The following is a 21,563-nucleotide window of genomic DNA, read 5'->3' on the forward strand; positions in this document are numbered from 1 at the left end:
CTCCGCGCATTATATACCAACCCCACCCTCTCCGGAAGGCCGGCCGGCGCGTTCTGGTCACGCGGGCCGCGCAGGGGGCGTGCGGGGCTTGACTCGCTTTCCATGCCGGGCGCCCGGCAACCGGGCGCGCCCCCTGCGGGACGCCGGGCCTTCAATTTCCGCGCAGCAGGACGCTAGCGCTCCCTGCCGCCTGCCGCGGTTTTTACCCGCCGCTCGGAGCGAGCCCAGGCTGGGCGTTGGCGGGTCTGCAAGGGGGTGGAACTGAGAACTAGGGGCGCTTGGATGGCCAAGAACAGGTGAAAAACAGCCCGTCTAAAAGGAGGTCCGGAAAAGGAGCCGCAGATCCGGGGGTCCCATGGGAGGCTCCTTGGTGCAGGCAGGTAAACTAGAATTAATCCAAGTCACTTTAAAAGCTCCAAAAATGTGATGTGGCGCACTTATGGAGATAATTTAAGTTGTAAATTTCCTTTCAGAATAATTCCTTGTTGTCCTGATTTTTTCCATTAAAAAAAAAAAATCAGGAGATTAGGGAGAAGAAACAAAAAGAATCAACCGGAGAGGTTTCCAGGAGAATATCTCTGAGACGACCCTGAAGGAACTCGCCCCTAAGCTAGCAGCCTAGCCTTTCACGGAGCATGAAGGCGGCTGCAGAACCACGGGAATAATAATTAAATCAGTATCTGTGTGTCAGGCACTGTACTGGAATCTTCTCGACATTTTTGCAAGGTATGTTATTTAGGCTCAGAGATGCTCTAGGCACATAGCCAGTAAGCGGCGGAGATGGAATCAGAAGCCCGGTCTGGCCGGCAGTCAGGCAGCACTGTTCTTTCTGCACCCTGCTCTTAGCAACTGCGATTAAGTCAAGAGTGCAAGCTCAGTTATCTAAAAATAGTTATTTTTAAAACAATTATTTTAAAACTGTTTGAAGTTCAAGCTATGAGTTAGCATAAAAACGAAAACATCTTAATGTTTTCTAAACGGCCAGACCCAGCTCTGTTTCAGCCCCATTTTATTTCTAGTCATGGGCTTTGCATTCAAACTGACGTGAGTTCAGAGCCCACCCCTGACATACTTTATTAGCTGATTGACTTCGAGGAAACTACTTAACCTTCATGACTCTCAGTTTATATATCTGTAAAATGGGGACAAACCTGGCTCGGCAGGGAGTTGGAAAAAATGTTAGAATGTATGCAAAGCATGTAGCAGTCTGCCTTGCCTGTAGTAGGCATTCAATAAATAGTAATTATTTTTTGCAAAGATTTGTTTTATATAAGGGAGATCATAAATGTAACTTCTCACCCAGTCACTGACAAGGGTTCTTACTGTGTAACTCGAGCTGTAGCTGGAGACGTTTGTTGACTACTTCAGAGAAAATTCAACATTTTCCGTGGTTTGTATTGAATAGAATCAAAGAAGCCTTTTAATGCTCCTTCTGCAGAATCTCTAAAGCTTCTTTTGTCAGAAGGTTCTAAGAAAAGCCTCAATTTGCTAATTAAAGATAAATTGTTTTTTCTAGGATACAAGCAGGAGAAAAAGGAAATCTTATAGGAATGTATCATGGCCCACAAATTAAAATTAAAATGTGTAGCCCTTGGGAATTCCCTGGCGGTCCAGTAGTTAGGGCTCCATGATTCCACTGCTGGGGGCCCGGGTTCCATCCCTGGTGGGGCAAGTAAGATCCTGCAAGCCACGTGGCGCGCCCTGGGGCGGGGGGCGTGTAGCCCATGCCTAGTAATGACCTTAAACTTAGAGCCCTGCTTTGCCAATGTCATTTCTTTTCAAAATGCAGTTTTGTAATAGCCTAGGCATTATTCTCGGAATGGGGCATGGTAAATTTAAAAGAATAAAACACAAGTCCCTTACTTCACGTTTCTTACAATTTAGCGCCTGTAAGTAACTCTAACACGCTCTGTCATGATCTGGTGCCAAAGACCGATAATTAATTCTGACTAATGGGCTCTGAGAAATCTTACCAAAGGTGAGGATATTTATTTGAACATAGAAATAGACAAACCAACTGTAAAGACATTTTGGGGGCAACTAGAGAAACTTACAGACCAGATATGAAATGATATTAAAGGGAGTACTGTTGATTTTTTCAGGTGTGATAATGGTATTATGGTTGTTTTTTTTTTTTAAAAAACACATTTTTAAAGAGATTATATGTGGAAATAATTAAGAAATATCATTATGTTTGGGATTTACCTGAAAATACTTCAGTTTTTCAGTAGAAAATGAAGCAAATTTAGCAAAATACTAATTATTCAATCTAGGTGACAGATATGTGGGAGTTTGTTATATTATTAAATGTGTGTGAAAATGTTCAGAATAAAATGTTTAAAAAATTTATAAATTGTATATGGCGTTAAAAAACAGAATTCAACTGAGTCAATTTGAAGATCTAATTGGCTTCATTCAATGATTCATGAACTAGCAGGGTGCTCCAAGGGGTAGTACAAACAGAAAGCTTTTATAAAGGCAGGAGGGTGGGGCAAGAAGTAGTAGCAAAAGAAAATGCTCGTTTCAAGCCAGACTGTCTTCTTTTGGGGGCCAGAATGGGGTGGGAGGAGGGGGTGGGTGGGAAGGAACCAGAGGGGTCTTTATCATGCAGATTACCTCGCTACTGTTGATCAGGAAATTTTAGACTGGCTGTTCTAAAGCTCACAATGAGAACTAGACCCTGAAAGCCATACTTTCCCTCTTTCGGTTAATGCCCAGGTTTACTGAGCTTGTGTTTAGTCTTTCCCAGAATGACTAACTAGCAGGCACAGTTCTCACCCTTCAAATCTTGGCAGTGCCCCAAAGGAACCCACTCAGGATACTCACCAGCATTACCCTCTGTGGCTGCTCCAAAGCCCGAAATCCCTTGGGGGAGCTTCTCCTCCCCACCCCAATTGCCAGAAACTTCCAGAACCTTCTCTAGCTGCTGCAACCCGGGCTTGCAGGAGCATGGAACCACAGCTACTTGGTTCCCACGTTAGGAATTTAAACTTAGATTTTAATCAGCCCAGCTCAGGCTTTATAAGAAAAATAGAATATCCTTTCATTAAATATTTTGTGTTGGAATTCTTTCTGCCCACCCTTCAGTGGCTGCCTAGTTACCAGGTTTAGCAAATATGGATTTGCTAAATTTCAGATGGTCTGGGAGTGTACTATTGATACATTGTTTAATGCTGTAATGTGGCTCAGAAAGGAGTTTGAGCTTAATGTAAAGCTGTTCACACTTCCCAGGTATAATATTTAGAAGCTGAAGTGTTTTCTCACCGATTACGAACACAGCTTTTGGAAATTTCCCAGAGCCATCCTCTAATCACACTGAAGTTGAGTCAAAGAAATCCTTGATCTGACTTCATCATTTACTGATTTATTTCAATGAGAGAAGAAACATGGTTTTTGTCCTCAGGAGGCTTCCAAAGTTCTGTTGCAAAGTTACAGTTTAAAAAGACATTTTCAAATAAAAACTCAGCCTCTAACCAAAGTGTGGGTACTAAATTTCCTGGCTGACCACTAGAAACTTTCTCTAGGAAAAAACAAGGAGCATACAGCTAGAATCTGAGTTAAGGGGTTCAGGCCTAGGGATGGCAAAGGCCTAATGGCTGCCTTTTCCTGTGAAATCAATAATGGACAGAACATGAATGAAAATATTCAGAATTCTAAAAAAGTTTCTAGGTATTTTCCCTACTACTCAAAAGCAAGAGTCAGGTTGTTAGAATAATTTTAACTGAATTACATTTTATACCTATAAATAAGACAGGCCTTTTCCTTAATTGTTCCCCAATAGTGAGGTTTTGCTTAATAACAGTACTGGCTCCCGTCAGATATAGAAAACTTTCCAACTGCTTGACATTTATGACTTCATATAGTTCACGCACCATGTCCTGACTGTACCTATACTTCCTTTGAAGCTCGTCTCCTGTGTTTAATTCACACTGCATGATTTGTTGGAGGTCTCCGCTCCCAGCTGCCCTATCAGTGCCATGTCTGTCTCCTTCACGAACACTCCTGCACCCTGTATGGCACCTTGAGAGTGAAGAAAGGCTCAGTAAGATGCTTACCAGATACTGTTAGGTGAGAAAAACAAGAGCTACACAGTACCATGCTTTTGGTTTTAAAAAGTTATCTACACATGTGTAAGGGACTGGAAAGTTAAATACCCACATGTTTTCTTCATGTTTATCTACATTTTCTAGCATTATTACTCTTTTAATAAAGGAAAATAAAAACTTATATATAACCTATCTCCTTAAAAAATACTCACAATTACAAAAGGAAAACTAGTAGCTATACAGTGGAGAAGATGGACAAGATCATAAACAAGTGATCAAAATTAACATCACCAATAATGTGCAGATGTCACGTGCCTCCAGCTGTGATCCGAGGACATGACAGCACATACATATGCTCCACTGGTGATGCATAACCTGAACCTATCATGATGCACATCAGACAAACACTAATTAGGAACCAACTGTTCTATAAAATACTTAGTCTGTACGCTTCAAAAGTGTCAAGGTCAAGAAAGACTGAGGAACTGTTTCAGATTAAAAAAGGCAAAGAGGCTAAAGAGACATGACAACTAAGTGCAGTGTATGCTCCTAAACTGGATCTTGTAATGGGAAAACAATTACTATTGGAACAATGGATGAAATTCATTGTCAATAGATTAAAATGTTGTATCAATGTTAAATTTCTTGAATTTGATAACTGCACTGTGGTCATGTAAGAAAATAACCTCATTTATAAGAAATGTACACTGAAGTATTAAAGGGATAAAGGGGCATGATGTGTAAAATCTACTTTTAAATAGTTCAGAAAAATACTGTGGTGGGGAGGAGGGAGAGAGAGAAAGGAGACAAATGTAGGAAAATGTTAAAAATTGGAGAATCTGGGTTAAGAGTATATAAGAGTTCTTTGTATTATTCTTTTAACTTTTCTGTAAGTATGAAATCTTAGCTTATTAGGCACAAGTTTTTTTATTTATAGGAAATAACACACACAAAGTGTGAAGCTGCAAATTATAATGCACGTTCACATTTAAGTTAATCCTTAAGCAGGTATGTAAAATAATTTTTAAATATCTTCTAAGTTAGAAAATCCTTGTTTCTGAAATAAGTTTTTATATAAAGTCAAATCCTTGTGACTTAAGGATGGTTTTACAGTCTTAAGTGATTCTAGAAAGTGCTCTTGTTTCACTGTGGTCGCTTCCAGTCCATTTTCTTGCAGAGCCAGCAAGGCGGCCTATAAGAGACAAACAATAGGAAATAATAAATATGCTTCATTGTTATTTTATAATATACGGTAATACTTTAAAATCTGAACACAAAAATCTCAGTCTCACTTCATAGAATTTCAATATTCATGATGCTAGAAACATTAAGCTAAAAAGTTAAAGTGATTAAAAGTCCTCTCAGTAGACCATCTTTTCTTCTACATTAAATTCTAGCCTTAATTGGTTGGGGGTTGGGGGGAAAGCAGACTGCAGAATAATATAGACATTGTGAGTGCATATATTTTAAAGATGAGATCAACTATACTCCGGTATAAAATAAAAATTTTTTAAATCAACTATACGCCAATAAAAAAAAAAATTAAGTTACAAAAAGAGAGACTATATTCCTGACCTCAGAGTAGGAGTTTTTAAACAGGAAACAGCACTGATCATAAAGGAACAGATCAACACATACTAGATGACCCACCAATTCTCTTTGTATACGAAATAGACATACACACACACACACGTATACCAATAGACGCATACAAGATTGTTCATAGCAGCATAACTCATAATAGCAAAAAAGTTGTAACACAAATGTTCAAAGATAAAATGCGTATATAAATGCAGCACATTCATATATTAGAATATTATAAGCAATGGAAATGAACAAACTACTGCTACACACAAAACAACGGATGAACTTCACAGACATAATCTTGAGTTAAAGAAGCAGACAGAAAAGCATACCGTATGGGTTCCATCTATATAAAGTGCAAAAGCAGGCAAAACTAATCTCCCCAGTGCTGGAAGTCAGGAGAGTGGTTCTCTTTTGGGATAGAGTGGGAAGGCCCACGGGAAGCTTCTGGAGAGGTGGTTATACAAGTGTGTTCACTTTATGTTAATTCAGTGCACCATATCCTTCTGATCTGTGCATTTTTCTGAATGTTATATTTAACACAAGTTTATAGAAAGGAAAAACCCAACAGTGGCTGCCTTTTTTGGCAGCCAACATAAAGACTAAATGCCTTAAAGTGACCTACAAGAACCTGTGTGATCTGGCCACTGTCCACTCCACCTCTTCAATAATGTCATTTCTCACCTCCAGTTGCTGCACATTTTATTCCTTCTGCCTCAAACACTCCGCTTCTCTCCCTTAGCCTAGCTAACTCTCTAATCATCCTTCCAGTTTCAATGTACACACACCCTCTCTCAGATAGCCTTCTCTGATGCCCCCAGGTCTGGACTGGTGTCCTTCCTAGGTACTCCCACAGCACCCTGAACTTCCCTGACTCACTACATGTTTTAATTCAGTATTACCTCTCTGCACCTCCCCCACTGCCCCATCAACCTGTAAGCTCTGAAGAGAAGGTAAGGGACCACAGTGGTCTTTTTCACCTCACATGGTGCCTCCCTTTCAGTAAATACTGCCAAGTGAATGAAGTTCTGAAAAAATGTTTTGAACTATAGGTTTTCTCCATTAATTAACTTACTTCTTTGCAGAGGTTTCCAAGATCAGCTCCAGAGAAAAAACAGGTATCTGCTGCTACGTTTTCTAAGGAAATATCAGGCCCCATTGGCATGTTTTTTGTACAGACTTTCAGAATAGAAAGCCTGCCCTGGAACAAAATAAAAAATAATATGTTTATAACCTTACAACATTTATGTCTGATACAATGCTGTATTAAAACATTTCAAGTTAGAGTTTTCTATCATATTACAGAGAAAGTATATATATTTCAGAAACAATAAGAAAGAATCACTTCTTCTCAAGCAGAAAGTAAATGTGACATCATGATACATTTTAATATTTTTATGATTAATTTAAAAAACAGCCAACCACAGATATAATCTTTAAGAGACTTGATGAATCTCTCTTTTGGGTACAAACAGTCCCATCAGACATGGTTCAAAAGCAAATACATAAATTATCAGACACAATTTAAAAATAAAATAGATATAATTTTTTTTCCATCCCTTCAAAATCTGGTAAAAGCCTAAGGAAGGAAAAAAATTCATTTTCTGTGTCTTTCACCACTCACTGCCAGTGGCTCTGGATGTGAAGGGCAATGGATTTACTGATTCTTTGGCTGTGGATACATTGTATAATCTCTGTAACCTCAGATTTCTCCACTGAAAAATAAGAATGCTGACCCAGATAACCTCCAAAACCCTTTTAACACTTTAGGATTCCTCCATTCTAGTTGCAAAATAATGTTGAGTAGACTCGATAAACTCAGTATTCTGAGTCTTCCACAAAAAGGAAATTACTACCTTGCTTTTAGGCTTATGTTTCTCTGAAAACAGGGCCAGAGAACCCAGCAAAAGCAGATGAAAATGATGATTTATGACGGGCCCAGATAAGGAAAAATGCAGAATTCAATATAGGACACATACCATGTACACCTACACCCAGTAAGGGATTCAATTCTGCCGTCTTCTTAGAGCTCAGACACTGATGTGTTGTTAGAAATGCACACAGAGTAAATGTGCACAATGATTACCTTTTCATCTGGAGGTGGAATATAAATAATCTTGTCTAATCTTCCAGGCCGTAACAAGGCATCATCTAACACATCAGGTCTATTTGTTGCTGCAACAATCATGACATTGCTATTAAAAACTTCCTGAAACTCTAGCTGAGGGAAAACATACAACACAAAGTAATGTCAATAAGTTGTTAATTATTAAATGTATTTTTTTTAAAATTACAAATCAGAAGGTCCATTTGTTTCTAAATAGGGGGATATTTTTTTCTTGGGACTAGAATGCTTACATTTCCTTTCCAGACCACCTTCTTAATATCAAGGTACCCCAGAAACAAATTATTATCAAAGAGTTACTCTGTGTACACAGTGAAGGGAGTGGTCAATCCTGATGGGACACCTCTCAGTGTGAGAACTGATGAAAAGCTTTACACCACAGCAGAGTACATCTATCTGTTGACCTAAATGCACCTGAGCCCCAGTGAATGATTACAACTTAAATGGACGACTTGAAAAGACAGAAGCATCTGACTAACACATGTATAGCTATGAAAAGTCTTGGCTCTCATGTTCTTGAAGAGGGAGATTTATTTTACCTCTTTGTTTTCTTTCCAAAGGCAGAAATATGACAATTAACATAAGCTGCATTTATATAAATCCTGAAGATAAGAAATATCTAAGAGCAATCAGAACAAGGCCTTACACATGCTAAGCATTCAAAATTGTTGAACTTTATTATCAGAGCAGTTCTCCAGTGATGTGATCTCTCAAAGCAATGAGTTCCCTATATCTGCAAGTATTTTAGCAGAGGCTGGGTAAACACCAGTCAGAGGCTATACAAGGAAATCCTGCATGATGAGGAGATCTGATTAGAAAACCTGATGGGTCCCATCAAATTCTAGTGGCATATGTTCCTAAGGTGCTGTTAAGACTCTCTTTCCATGGAACAATTTAAAAAATGGGAAACAAGTAAGAACAAGAAAAAAATAAAAGAAAAAAAATTATCTGTCAGGAATTACTTAAGGATACCAAACTCTATCTGGAGAAGGCTCAGAAGAGAGGAAGAGGATTTCCAAGGTCACTTTAACTTTGTTATAACCAAGGAAACCCATTCCTTAAGAAAACTGAAAATTTTCAATTACTGATCATTATTTCCAATGATCAGTAACCCAAACATGGGTTATGTTTCATTTCACATAAACAATTTTAGAAAGGGATGAACACTAGTTTTTCAGGGTATAAAAATAAGAAGAAACTCCCTTCTCCACTAGCAATAGGTAGTTATGTTTCTAATCTTAGGAAAAAATTCACATTCATATATATCTAAGATACTTTATTATAAAATTTGCCTCACCTTTCCCAGGTAAATCACTATTTTACCAGCTCTGTAAAAGTCCTAAGAGTCACACTGAAATTATATAATTCTATGAGATGAATCCAGCATAGGGAAAGCTAGTGCAGATGCATTCTACTTAATGCTGGCCTGGATTTTTGGTGTATTCTGGCTAATAAATACCTCTTCGTTTTTTTCCAGCTCCTTGTATTTACCATGTTGATCTGATTTACTCCCTCTTCTCTCTATAGTCTTCAATCCAACACCATCTAATTCATTTAGGAGAACAGAAAGAACACGTTCTTGAACATTACATCCTGTTCTGCTGATTGATCGAGAGCCCAAGATTGAATCAATTTCATCCAAAAACACAATTGCTGGAGTATTTGCTCTTGCTTGTCGAAATACCTTTTGTTCGAAAAACGGAAATATTTAAAAGCTATACATCATGCCTTATTCATATGAATATGTTTTCTGCATTACTCTGTATTTATAATTTTAAAATATAAAAAGAAGGGAAAGATTCTAAATGTCTAAGAACCAGGGAATGAATAAATAAGGAATAACAGTATTATATGGGGGTTAAAATCATATTTTCAAAGAATATTTAATATTATTGAATTTTAAAAGTGATAATATTAAGTTAAAAAATCACAGATATATATTACCATCCACCCAGTCCCTGCCCAAGGAAACTGAAAAGCAAAGGAAATTCACCAAAATGTTAACAGTAGGTAGAGGAATTATGGAGGATTTCTTATTTACACTTTTCTATATTTTCTATACACAATCAGGTATAACTTTCCTAATAGGAAAAAAAGCCAGTTATATTTAAAAAAATAAGGTTTATCCTTAAGGCATGAAACGAAAATTCAAAAGTAAACTTAACTGCATGAGGGAAAATAAAAAAACAAACCTGAGACAAGATTTTTTCTGAATCTCCAACAAAAGGTGAAAAGAGATCAGCTCCGCTCACTGAAACAAAAGAGCAATGACAGCTCGTGGCCAGGGCCCTCACCAGGGTGGTTTTAGCACACCCAGGGGGACCATACAGGAGAACTCCCTTTGGCTCTGTCAGGCCCATCCTAACAAATTCCCGAGGGAATTTCAGAGGCCATTCAATGCTCTAAAAGTACACAAAAAGAGACAGGACACAAAAAGAGAGAGTTGTTTTAGTATAATGATGAACATCAAAAAATTCAGTAAATTCATGCATTCAACAACCCTCAGGTACCTGCTATGAGCTGGAAATGTGGTCCGATCTCCACACAGCAGCCAGTGACCTTATGACCTAAGTGAGGTCACATCACTTCCTGCTTAAAATCTTTCCATGACTTCTCATCAGAATTAGAATAAAATCCAAATCCAAACTCCTAACTTACCACTGCTTACAAGGCCTCACATAACCCATCGCCCAAACACTCCAGTTTGTTCCCATCTCATGGCCTTTACCTGCTAGTCTCTCTCTGCCTGAACACTCCCTTAAGATCTTTGTGTGCTATCCCTCATCATACATGTCTCCACTCATATGTCATTTCCTTGGAGAGGTCTTCCCTAACCACTGTAGTTAAAGCAGATCCTCCTCCTCCTAGGCAGTCTACGCTACTACCCATCTTTGGAGCACTTATTCAGTTGCTGTCTGAAACTACTATTTTTCCATGATGAGTTAGTCATTCTGCTCCTGCTAGAATGTAAGCAAAGTTCACCTCTAAATCCCCATCACCTAGAGTGACACCTTCACAAAGTAGGCACTAATAATAGTAAGTAAATCCTCACTACCTCTGAGGTAGATGGTTCTGTTATCATCATAACTTCACAGATGCAGAAACTCGGGCTAAAAAAGTGAAGTAACCCGCCCAGATCTTATCTTACTGCTAGCGAGGCAGCAGAACTAAGACTAAACCCAGACAGTGTAGAGCAAGAGCACAAGCTCTTAACTACTGATATATTGCCTCTACAGAAAGGGATAGACAAGACCCCTGTACCTAGAAACTCCTATTTTAGTTGGGGAGACAGGCTTGTAAACTAACAAGCAGACCAGAGAAGGGCATTCCACAGACAAGGAACAATATATACAGAGACACATGAAAGCATCCAATTCATCTCCCAACAGTAAGCAGGAACAGAGGGGAGGATGAGGGAGGCAAGACGCGATAGAGCTGAAGTGGAAGTAGGATTCAGATCACATTGGGCCTTGACAGTTTTAGTCAACAATGAGGAAGCAGTATAGAGAATGGATAGAAGGAAATGAAACTAGAGGGAGGGAGACCACTTAGCAGTCTCTTGCAAGGATTCAGACTACAAAAATAATAAGGCTTGATGTGTCACAGGCAGCAGAGGTGGTGTGGCAGGGATGTATATGAAACATAAAATGTAACTGTATTATACGCAGGGGAAATCCAGAGGGGAAGTTACGTGATGTATGACATGACTCCATGCATTCAGAAGACAGGTTTCTGAGTGAGGGGATGGGGTGACTGGCTGCATTCACTGAGGGAGGGAATCCAGGTGTAGAGGTGGAACTGATTAGCTGAACTTTGGACATGCTGAGTTTGAGACCCCTGGAAGTTATCCAGTAGGCAGGCATTTAAGTAGTTCTAATGATCAAAAGAACTATCTGTGCTGGATATAAAGATTTCTGAGTTAGCATTTTTCAGGGGACAGCTGAGGCCTGGGACATTGAGGAGATCAAAGGCTCACTCAGAAAATGCAAAAAGAAAACTCTCAGGAGCTTGGAGAACTAACATTTAAGGTAGGGGAGACGAGTGCTCAGAAAGGCAGGAAAGCTTAATATTCAGAGCTAAAGAAACAGTGTTTCTAACAGGAAGGTGTTACTCATCTCCCACATGTGTTTTGTGAAGATTAAATGAGACAAAGCATGTAAAAAATTAGGGGGACTTCCGTGGTGGCGCAGTGGATAGGAGTCTGCCTGCCAATGCAGGGGACACAGGTTTGATCCCTGGTCAGGGAAGATCCCACATGCTGCAGAGCAACTAGGCCCATGAGCCACAACTACTGAGCCTGCACTCTAGAGCCCGCAAGCCACTATTACTGAGCCCGTGTGCCACAACTGCTGAGGCCCACAAGCCTGGAGCCCGTGCACCACAACGAGAGGCCACCGCAGTGAGAAGCCTGCATACCGCAATGAAGAGTGGCCCCCGCTCACTGCAACGAGAGAAAGCCCACATGCAGCAACGAAGTCCCAACGCAGCCAAAAATAAATAAATAAATAAATAATTAGGGCATATTATAAACGTGCTTATCCATGGACACAAGGATTCCAGGGTTCACTGTAGATATAGCTTCCAGTTAAGACAAATAAATTATAATTGATACTTATAAATCAGTCTTGTGTGTGTGCAATTAGAGAAACCTACTTCCTTATGGCAGGATCACCCAAAGGGGTATTGGCAAAATCAACTGCTGAACCTGCAATGCAGGTAAGAAGGGCTGAAGAGCTGTGTCCCTCAACAGCCACTGTGAGAACCAGTATCAAGTAGCCACCCAGGCCATACTGACTGTTTATTATAATTTTGTGTTTTTACCAGTCCCAGGGCAAACTCAGGCCTATGAACAAAGAATCTGTATTTGTATAGCCCATGAACTAATAAGAATCGTTTTTACATTTCCAAATGCTCAATAAATAAATAAATAAATAAACAATTCAGGGCTTCCCTGGTGGCGCAGTGGTTGAGAATCTGCCTGCCAATGCAGGGGACATGGGTTCGAGCCCTGGTCTGGGAGGATCCCACATGCCACGGAGCAACTGGGCCCGTGAGCCACAACTACTGAGCCTGCGCGTCTGGAGCCTGTGTTCCGCAACACAAGAGGCCGCAACAGTAAGAGGCCCGCGCACCGCAATGAAGAGTGGCCCCCGCTCGCCGCAACTAGAGAAAGCCCTCGCACAGAAACGAAGACCCAACACAGCCAAAAATAAATAAATAAAATTTTTTTAAAAATTCAAAAGAATACTATTTTGTGACGTGAAAATTATATGACTTCGGTGTCCATAAATAAAGTTCCATCAGAACACAGATACTCATTACATACTGTCTATGACTGTTTTCGTGCTACAATGGCAGGGTTGAGTGGTTGCAACAGAGACCACAAAGCCTAAAATATTTACTCTGGCCCTCTACAGAAAAGAGTTTACTAACCCCGGTCTAAATTATAAACTCTTTAGAGCAAAAAGCAAACAAAAAGAGGGTGAGGCAGGAAAGTATGAAAAATAATATTTGATGCCTATAGAGTCCGGTTAAATAAGGATTGAAAATCGACCATTAGATCTAGATGTTAGGATCGCATTAGTGATGACGGCAAGAAGTTTCAGTGCAGCTTGTTTTCACCATAAAGCATTACACTTAGACTGTTATATTCTACTGGCTTAAGCAGATTCTCTATCTCACCTGTTTTAACTTCAGTTTTACATCTTCAAGGCCACCAATCTGCTCCCAGCCAACAGGCTTGATGTCCATCATTCCAATGACACTTCGAAATGATGAGGGCTGGATCTTTTTAAAAGCTTCAAGGAAGTCTGTTTCATCAATCATTGGATTGTCCTGGTTCTGAAGAAATCCACCCCAAAAAGCAAAATCAAACCAAAAATCAGGTGGGCCTTTTTTGTGGTACACAAACACAATTACTTTTTAATTGTAAATCCTCTTTTGAATTTATACATCTATTTTGTTATCACTATAAAGAAATTTGTAACACATGGTATAAAAAAATTAAATGTCTCCCCCTCAACTCCACCAATATTCATCCCCAGAGAATGTCAACAGTTTCCTGTGTATTCTTCCAGTGTTTTATGACATACGTATATGCTTTCAAAAAGATATACAAATGTGACCATACCATACATATTAATTTGTACTTTTTCATTTATCTTAGAAATCTTTTCACGTCAACTAATACAGCTCTACCTCATTCTTTTTGACAACTGCATATTGTATGAGTATTTTAACGACATCCTTCTGTTGAACGTAGGTTGTTTCCAGTCTTTTGTTATTAAAAACAAAGCAGCAACTGAAAGTCCTTGTGCACATGCTCAAGTATTTTATATAATAATTTCCTTAAAGTAGAATTATTGTGCTTAAGAGTATGTACACTTACAATTTTCACAGCTACTACTAAACTGTCCTCAAAGCTGCACCAATATATGAAGCTGTTCTCCCCACACCTCTCCAACAATGGACATTACCAAACCTTAAATTTCGGCCAGTGTGAGAGAGGAAATGGTGCTCACTATTGTGTTAATTAAATTTCTTTAATCAAGAGTGAGGTAGAGGAAAATAATGGAATTAGAAAATCAATTTTGCAACCATCACAGTAAAGGCTGTTTAGGGCAAGAATCAATGGATGCTAATCTAGGGGAGGGAAAGTTTGATGAGGAACAGTATGTCTGCATTGTCTCAGAGCATTTCCTCACAGATTTCTTATTAGTTGCAAAGGGAAAAATAGCAGCTATACAGTAAATAAACTGGACAAAACCTTGACTGATTGATCACATCAGTCACCATTAGGGACATCACCAATGAGGGGCAGGTGGACGTATTGTGCCTTCACATGTGACATCATAAGAAGGACACACTATCACTTATGTAGTATCCCCAATGGGAATGCATAACCTGAATCTGACTATGAAGAAACAGACAAACCCAAACTGACAGAAGTTCTATAAAATCACTGACCTGCATCCTTGAAAAACGTCAATGTCAAATGTCGCACACACACCAAAAAAGTGCTAAGGAAGCGTTCAAGATAAAAAGAAACAAAAAACTAAACACAATACATTATCCTGGACTAGATCCTGTACTGGAGGAAAAGAATGCTACAAAAATGGATACAGTTAGCAAAATCAGAATAGGAACTATAAATCTGACAACATTTTGATCAATGTTAAATTTCCTGAATATAATGAGATTATACATACTTTTTCATAGGAAATGGACATTAAAATATTAAGGGATAATGGGTTAAGATGCATGCAACCCCTTCTCAAATGATTCAGAAAAAAACAATGTGTATACCTAGGCAGTTGACCCTTGAACAACATGGGAGTTAATCCTCGTTTAAGTAGAGGTGGCCCCCCATATCTGCCGTTCCCCACGTCTGTGTGGATTCAACCAACCCCAGACCGTGCAGTACTTATAGTATTTACTATTGAAAAATATCCACATATCAAGTGGACTGGTGCAGTTCAAACCTGTGTTGTTCAAAGGTCAGCTGTACAGAGAGAAGAAGAGAAAAGAGAGAATGATAAAGCTAATTTGGCAAAATGTTAAAAACTGGTGAATTTGGATAAAGGATTTAGCAGGAGTTCTCTATCTCAGAACTCTCCCTGAAGTTTTAATTATTTCAAAATAATAAGTTTTTAAAAAAGAAAAAGAACCAAAAGATTAATTTTTAAAGGAAGTTGAGGATTTTTCATGTGTATAAGCCATTTGTAATCCTTTTACTGTCAACTACCAGTTCATATCTTGCTACCCATTTTCTCTTGGATAGTTGGTCTTTTCTTATTGCTTTGTGAGAGTTCTTTCTGCACCAAGGAAATTGGGCTTTTGTCATGGGCTGCAAGTATTTTTCCCAGTCTGTCTCATGTCTTGCCTTTGCTTATAGTATTGTTTGTTTGTTTTGATTTTGAACTTGTCATCTTTCTTTTTTTTTTTAATAGTATTGTTTTGCCATTCTAAAATGGCCAAATCAGTAAATCATTTCCTTTCTGGCTATTAAAAACTTATATTTCTATTTGTAATATCTGTATTATATTTAAGTATTTGTCCTCGTACATCAAATTCTGAACATTCAGTTATCCCGAAATTCCCATTTTCAATAACAAACTATTTTATCCCACTTATGAAAGATTAAATAAGTGAATATGTATATGTGGAGCTTTTCTGAACAGTTTTCCTAAAAAATGTCAATAATTATAATCTCTGGGAGGTGAGATTTCAGACAATTTTTACTTTCTTTATAATTTTTATCTTGTTTAATTTCTCACAAATAATGTTATTAAATAGTTTTTTGAAATAGTGCTTTTTTTTTTTAACTAGTTAGCAGTATTAGATATTGGGTAACTGAATACTAATTAATTTTTAGGTAACACCAACTGACATTTGAAAATCCCATTTACACTTGCAGATTACTTGTGTATACACTATTCATTTGATTTTCATAATCCTTTCAGGCAGATAAAAATCCTTTCCCCTCTATGTGTATATGTGTGTGTGTTAAACTGTCTTTCTAACCCTTTAAAAGGCATACTTGACAAAAAGATGAACAAACTGTGATGTGCCCTTGTCTGCCCTGGCACAGATAGAGGCAGCAGCAGCCCCTCAGCTGCCTGGGGAGGGAAAGAAGAAAAAGATGGAGCCAGTACCTTCCCAGAAGCCTCTGCCCCTTCTTCCTTTTTGCCTTTCTTTCTTCCACTTCCCCTGGCTGTTTATGAACTGAGCCATCACCTGTGGTAACTATGCCTGGGCAGGCCCCTCCTGAAGTAGCAGTGGGCTCCACCCTAGGACGGCTGCAGCTGGATGGTCCACCTAAGCCAACGTGCTTAAGGTCAAACCTGGAACTTCAAAGCAGAGGGAATTCTAAATGTAAACCTCCTTTCCCACACCGTGGTGTTCTTGTCTTCCCCTCAAGAGGCATATATCCTCAAATCTTCACACGTGGGACTTGTCATTAAATCTTCAAGCAGCTTTGGTTCTAAACTGAAAAGATGAGGACTTACAAGTTCACATAACTCCTTCCCCACCTTTGGTGTAAGAGTAAAAATAAAGGAAAAGAAAATGAGGAAGGATATAAATGACCTAGGTAAAAAGGTTTTCAAAATTTAGGATGATAAATCATCCTTTTATAGCTTAAACAAACTCGAATTAGGTTTTAAAAAATTATAAGGTCAAAGAACAATTTTAAGGTTACAAGAGAATCCTCAGCATGCTGAAAATAATTTTTTTCAGAAGGGGTTTAGGGATTCAGGTTGACATTACATAAAAGTGAACAGATTTTCCAATCTATAGTGTTGAAAACTACTATATTTAAGATAATATCCTAACATTTTTAAGAAAAGCAGTCATGAATTAAGGATTTGAATGTCAAAGATGAATTTAAATAAAATCCTAAGCACCTAATCGTCTCCTGAGTTAGAAAAGCTTATTTTCCCTTCAAGATGCTTATTAACAACAAAGGGAAAAAACAGTATCTTGAAAATGGAGAAATCTCAGAGATACCACCTTATCCAAGAAATCAAAGTTAATTTCACCAGTAATAGGACAAAGATATATCATTTGCTACCTAACAGATGCAATGAGAAGAACACAGTATTATTTCTGTGATATTTCTGCCAAAAATGCAAAACCTGAATCAAATCATGAGAAAACATCAGTCAAACCCAAACTTAGGAATATTCTATAGAATAACTGAACTGTATTTTTAAAAAATTAAAGTTGTAAAAGAAAGACTGAAGAATGTTTCTAGATTAAAGATTAAGCAGCCATGACAGCTAAATGCAAGGTGTAATCCTGGATTAAAAAATATTTTTTTCCTTTTAAAATTTTTGCTACAAAGGAAATTAGTGGGACAAATGGTGAGATTTGGTTAAGGTCTATATAGATTAGGTAGAAGTATCATGTCAGTGTTAATTTCCTCATCTTGATAATTGTACTGTGGTTTTAAAGTCCTTGTTTTTAGGAAATATACACTTAAATTTTCAGTGCTAAAGGGGCATCATGGCTGCATTTGAGAGTATGAGTATATATATATATATATATATACACACACACACACACATAAACATTCATACACATGAAGAGAGTATGATAAAGCAAAAGTGATAAAATGTTACATTTGACGAATCTGTGTGAAGGATATACAAAAATTCTTTGTACTATTTTTGCAACTTTTCTCTAAGTCTGAAATAGATTCAAAATAAAACAAAAATTAAAAAGATATAGGTTTACTTCTTCTGGGGTTACACTGTCTTTTTCCTGACTGCTCTGGGCTTCAGCACTAAAGAGTTACTATGGGAGTGGGGGAAAACACTCTGGGCAAACCTGAAGAACTCAGCTCTCCGTCCCTACTTTCAGTCATGTACTATTTCTATGGAGTTCAGTTGTAAAACTATATGTAAGAGGACTTCCCCGGTGGTGCAGTGGTTAAGAATGTGCCTGCCAATGCAGGGGACATGGGTTCGAGCCCTGGTCTGGGAAGATCCCACATGCTGCGGAGCAACTAAGCCCGTGTGCCACAACTACTGAGTCTGCATGCCACAACTACTGAGCCTGTGAGCCACAACTACTGAGCCCATGCTCCACAACTACTGAAGCCTGCACGCCTGGAGCCCACGCTCTGAAACAAGAGAAGCCACCACAGTGAGAACTCCGCGCACCGCAACGAAGAGTAGCCCCGCTCACCGCAGCTAGAGAAAGCTCGCGCGCAGCAACAAAGACCCAACGCAGCCAAAAATAAATAAATAAATAAATTTATTTAAAAAAAAAAAATGTAAGAAACAGCTGTCGAAGGTATCAAAAGTTTGAAGAAAATGTACTTACCACTTTTTTAAATCTCCAAATTAACTTGTTATGTTAATAAAAGGGTTCACATAGAAGGTCATAAATCAATCCTTCTTACCTTCTCACTATGAAGCAGAGCGTGCATGGCAGCCTCCCTACAGAGTGCAGTCAGGTCTGCACCAACATAGCCAACCGTCATTTCTGCAAGGAGGCTCAAATCGACTTGACTGGAGATGGGCATCTTTGAGGTAATCACTTGTAGAATCGCCTTTCTTTGTCTAAGTGTGGGAGTTCCAATGACAATCTATGTGCAAAGCAAGGAAAGAAAAAGTTTACAGCTTAAAATATTATTTTTTTAATCCTCACAAACATGTATAATAATTTAGCGAACAAATTTGGAACTATTACTGGGTACTCTTAAGCATACCTTAGATTCTGAATACATGAAAATCTTTATCTTCCAGAGGAGTAACACTGGCTAGAAAGTTGCACAGTTAAAATTACATATGTCGTTTAATAAGTTTTTGTTATTTTTGAGAACCTACCACGTTCTAGGAGCCAGTAAACTAGATAGTCTATGTCCCTGCTCTTATGGAGCTTATTCAGGACAGGTACTACATGGTGTGAGGAAGAAATCCACTCAAGTTCTAAACAGATTATGCTAAAGTGGGCAATTATCACCTGTCTCTTTAGAAACTTACCACAAAGTTCAAACATCATTTAAATAATCACTATTCAAACTATTTAGTAGAAATCAAGAATCAATTTAGGACTGAAGTTTATAAAATAGGACAGCTTTGAATATTCAACCTTCCTGGCAACTCAGGGAGCAATTGTGGGATAGGAGGCTGGCGTTCGAACAAGGAATGAATAAATCTAGAAGAGTTAAATGTCTGCTCTGATTTAGTCCTTCCCTGCCTTCCCCCTTATTTCAATACATTTGTTTCTTGAGGCTATCCTACTTTAAATTCTCCTTCCAGATTCGTAAGAGTTTAACATGCTTGTAGCAGTCCCAGTTCCCTTAAAAACTAAACTACTGATTATAGTACTCCTCATTCTCAGGACCTGCACAACTCATCCCTAACGGCCCCCTTGCTTCTCAGAACAATTTGACTCTGGAGGGGGAAAGGGTCCTGGCTCGCAGATCATTTGTGGACCAGAGAATGGGTTCTCTGCTTTACAGAGCCCCTCTCCAGCTTCACTGACTTCCAAACCTAAGTGGCAAACGCCTCGGGGCAGCCAACCAGGGCCAGAAGAGGCCGGGGTTCCAGGAGGCAATGAGCTAGCTGGCTAAGCCTATTTACCTCTCGGTCAAATCTCCCAGGTCTACGCAGCGCTGGGTCTAGTGCGTCCGGCCGGTTGGTGGCTCCCACAACCACCACCTCCCGGCCCCCACTGATGCCGTCTAGCAGCGTCAACACCTGGGCCACCACGCGGCTCTCGGGGGCTTGGTGTGGGCCGCCCCGCCGGGGACACAGGGCGTCCACCTCGTCCAGGAAGAGAAGGGTGGGCCTGCGGCTGGCCAGCTCCTGCGCGCGCTGGAAGACCCGCCGCACGTTCTCCTCGGTCTCCCCGGGCCGGGAGCCCTGCAGCGTGGGGGCACTCACGGCCAGCAGCTCCGCGCCCGCCTTTCGGGCCACGGCCCGCACTAGCTGGGTCTTGCCGACTCCGGGGGGGCCAGCCAGGAGCACCCCGCGTGGCACTTCTAGCCCCAGCGAGGCCAAGGCGCGGGGGTAGCTGAGCGGCAAGTCGAGGAGCTCCCGCAGCGAGTCGGCCGCCTCGGAAAGGCCCCCCAGGGGCACCTCGGGCTGCGGCTCCTCTTCCGACGGAGGTAGCCCGCTCAGACTGATGTGGGTGCGAGGGGTGACCAGCCCGGCCGGATTCGGGTTGGGTGCCCCGCTGACGATGTGCAGGGCGGCCACCGGGCCGGGAGCGCCCGGAGGAGCGGCCACCACGTGGCCCAGAGAGACCGGACGGTTCCTCAGCAGCTCCTGCGCCGCCTCCAGCACCGCGGCTGGATTTGGGGCACCAGACACGCCCGCCAGCTCCCGCAACACCGGCCACACGGCGAGGAGCCGAAGGGGCGGGCAGGGCACTAACCGGAGTCGGCTCAGGTTCAGACTCCCCCGGGACCCCGGCGCCCCCACTGCCGCCCCCGGGCTCGCGCACTGCGGATCCAGTTGCACAAAGCCGTCCGCTCCATCCCGCCGCGGCCAGGCGGTGCAGAGGCAGGAGCCGCCGTCAGGCAGCGAGATCTCCACCGCTGAGCCCAGGTGCGCGCCTAAGGCGCGGAGGGCCGCCGGGCCCAGGCGACAGCGCTGGGTGCCCCGGTCCCTAGCGTCTACGGGTAGCAGCTTTAAGAGCGGCCCTTCTGGAAAGGGACCTGAGTCCGGAGCCATTACTCACGGAAGACGCAAGGCCCAGGAAAGTGGGGTAAGAATTCCACCCGGGCCAGAAAGACTGGTACACAGAGCTCCTCTGCCGGAAGCACGTGATGCGCATGCGCCAGGGATCAGTTGCCGTTCCCTTACAGGAGGCAGAAAGGACCAATCGGAAAGTTAGACGAAGTTAAACGCTCGGACTCTCGGGGCTAGTTTGCTGTGGTGCTGGGTTTGATGAACTCCAGTCGTCCTTTCCATAGCTTTACGAACAAGGCCTTAGTCATGGCTGTCTGGGAGGCAGCGTAAGCTACCTTTACTAGGTCATTAAGCATGTACCTTGGTGGTTTGGGGAGTCGCCACATAGCACTCTCTTTCCCTGGCTCCCGGACTCGAGCATCACCATCTGCGCTTTTGGAGCCTAGAGATTTTGCTATTTTGTGAAAAAACCTCGACAGTCCTCAGGGGCCCAGTATTTTCCCTTTTTTTTTTTTTTTTGCGGTACGCGGGCCTCTCACCGTTGCGGCCTCTCCCGCTGCAGAACAACAGGCTCCGGACGCGCAGGCTCAGCGGCCACGGCCCACGGGCGCAGCCGCTCCGCGGCATGTGGGATCTTCCCGGACTGGGGCACGAACCCGCGTC

General features: G+C 40.9%; 1 protein-coding gene across 4 annotated transcripts; it reads right to left on the minus strand.

Annotated features, from left to right (window-relative positions):
- Positions 1 to 53: 53 nt before the first annotated feature.
- AFG2B (AAA ATPase AFG2B) lies at positions 54 to 21,019 on the minus strand. Of its 4 annotated transcripts, none has more exons than XM_022587191.3 (8): positions 19,965 to 21,010; positions 18,662 to 18,847; positions 13,438 to 13,596; positions 9,948 to 10,157; positions 9,215 to 9,439; positions 7,717 to 7,851; positions 6,706 to 6,831; positions 54 to 5,238 (listed from the first exon to the last, which is right to left on the minus strand). In XM_022587191.3, exons 1-8 carry the CDS (start codon positions 20,940 to 20,942, stop codon positions 5,071 to 5,073), a joined length of 2,187 nt encoding a protein of 728 aa, XP_022442899.1. In that variant the 5' UTR covers positions 20,943 to 21,010; the 3' UTR covers positions 54 to 5,070. The 4 variants fall into 4 exon arrangements, with proteins under 4 accessions (XP_022442899.1, XP_022442897.1, XP_089763396.1 ...); XM_022587189.3 differs by having other exon boundaries at positions 19,848 to 21,009; XM_089907270.1 differs by lacking the exon at positions 9,948 to 10,157 and having other exon boundaries at positions 19,848 to 21,010.
- Positions 21,020 to 21,563: the final 544 nt, after the last annotated feature.

Source organism: Delphinapterus leucas, chromosome 2 (assembly GCF_059928025.1).
Source record: "Delphinapterus leucas isolate spDelLeu-1000000601 "Yukka" chromosome 2, BTC_Dleu_Yukka2, whole genome shotgun sequence".
Lineage (NCBI taxonomy): Eukaryota > Metazoa > Chordata > Mammalia > Artiodactyla > Monodontidae > Delphinapterus > Delphinapterus leucas.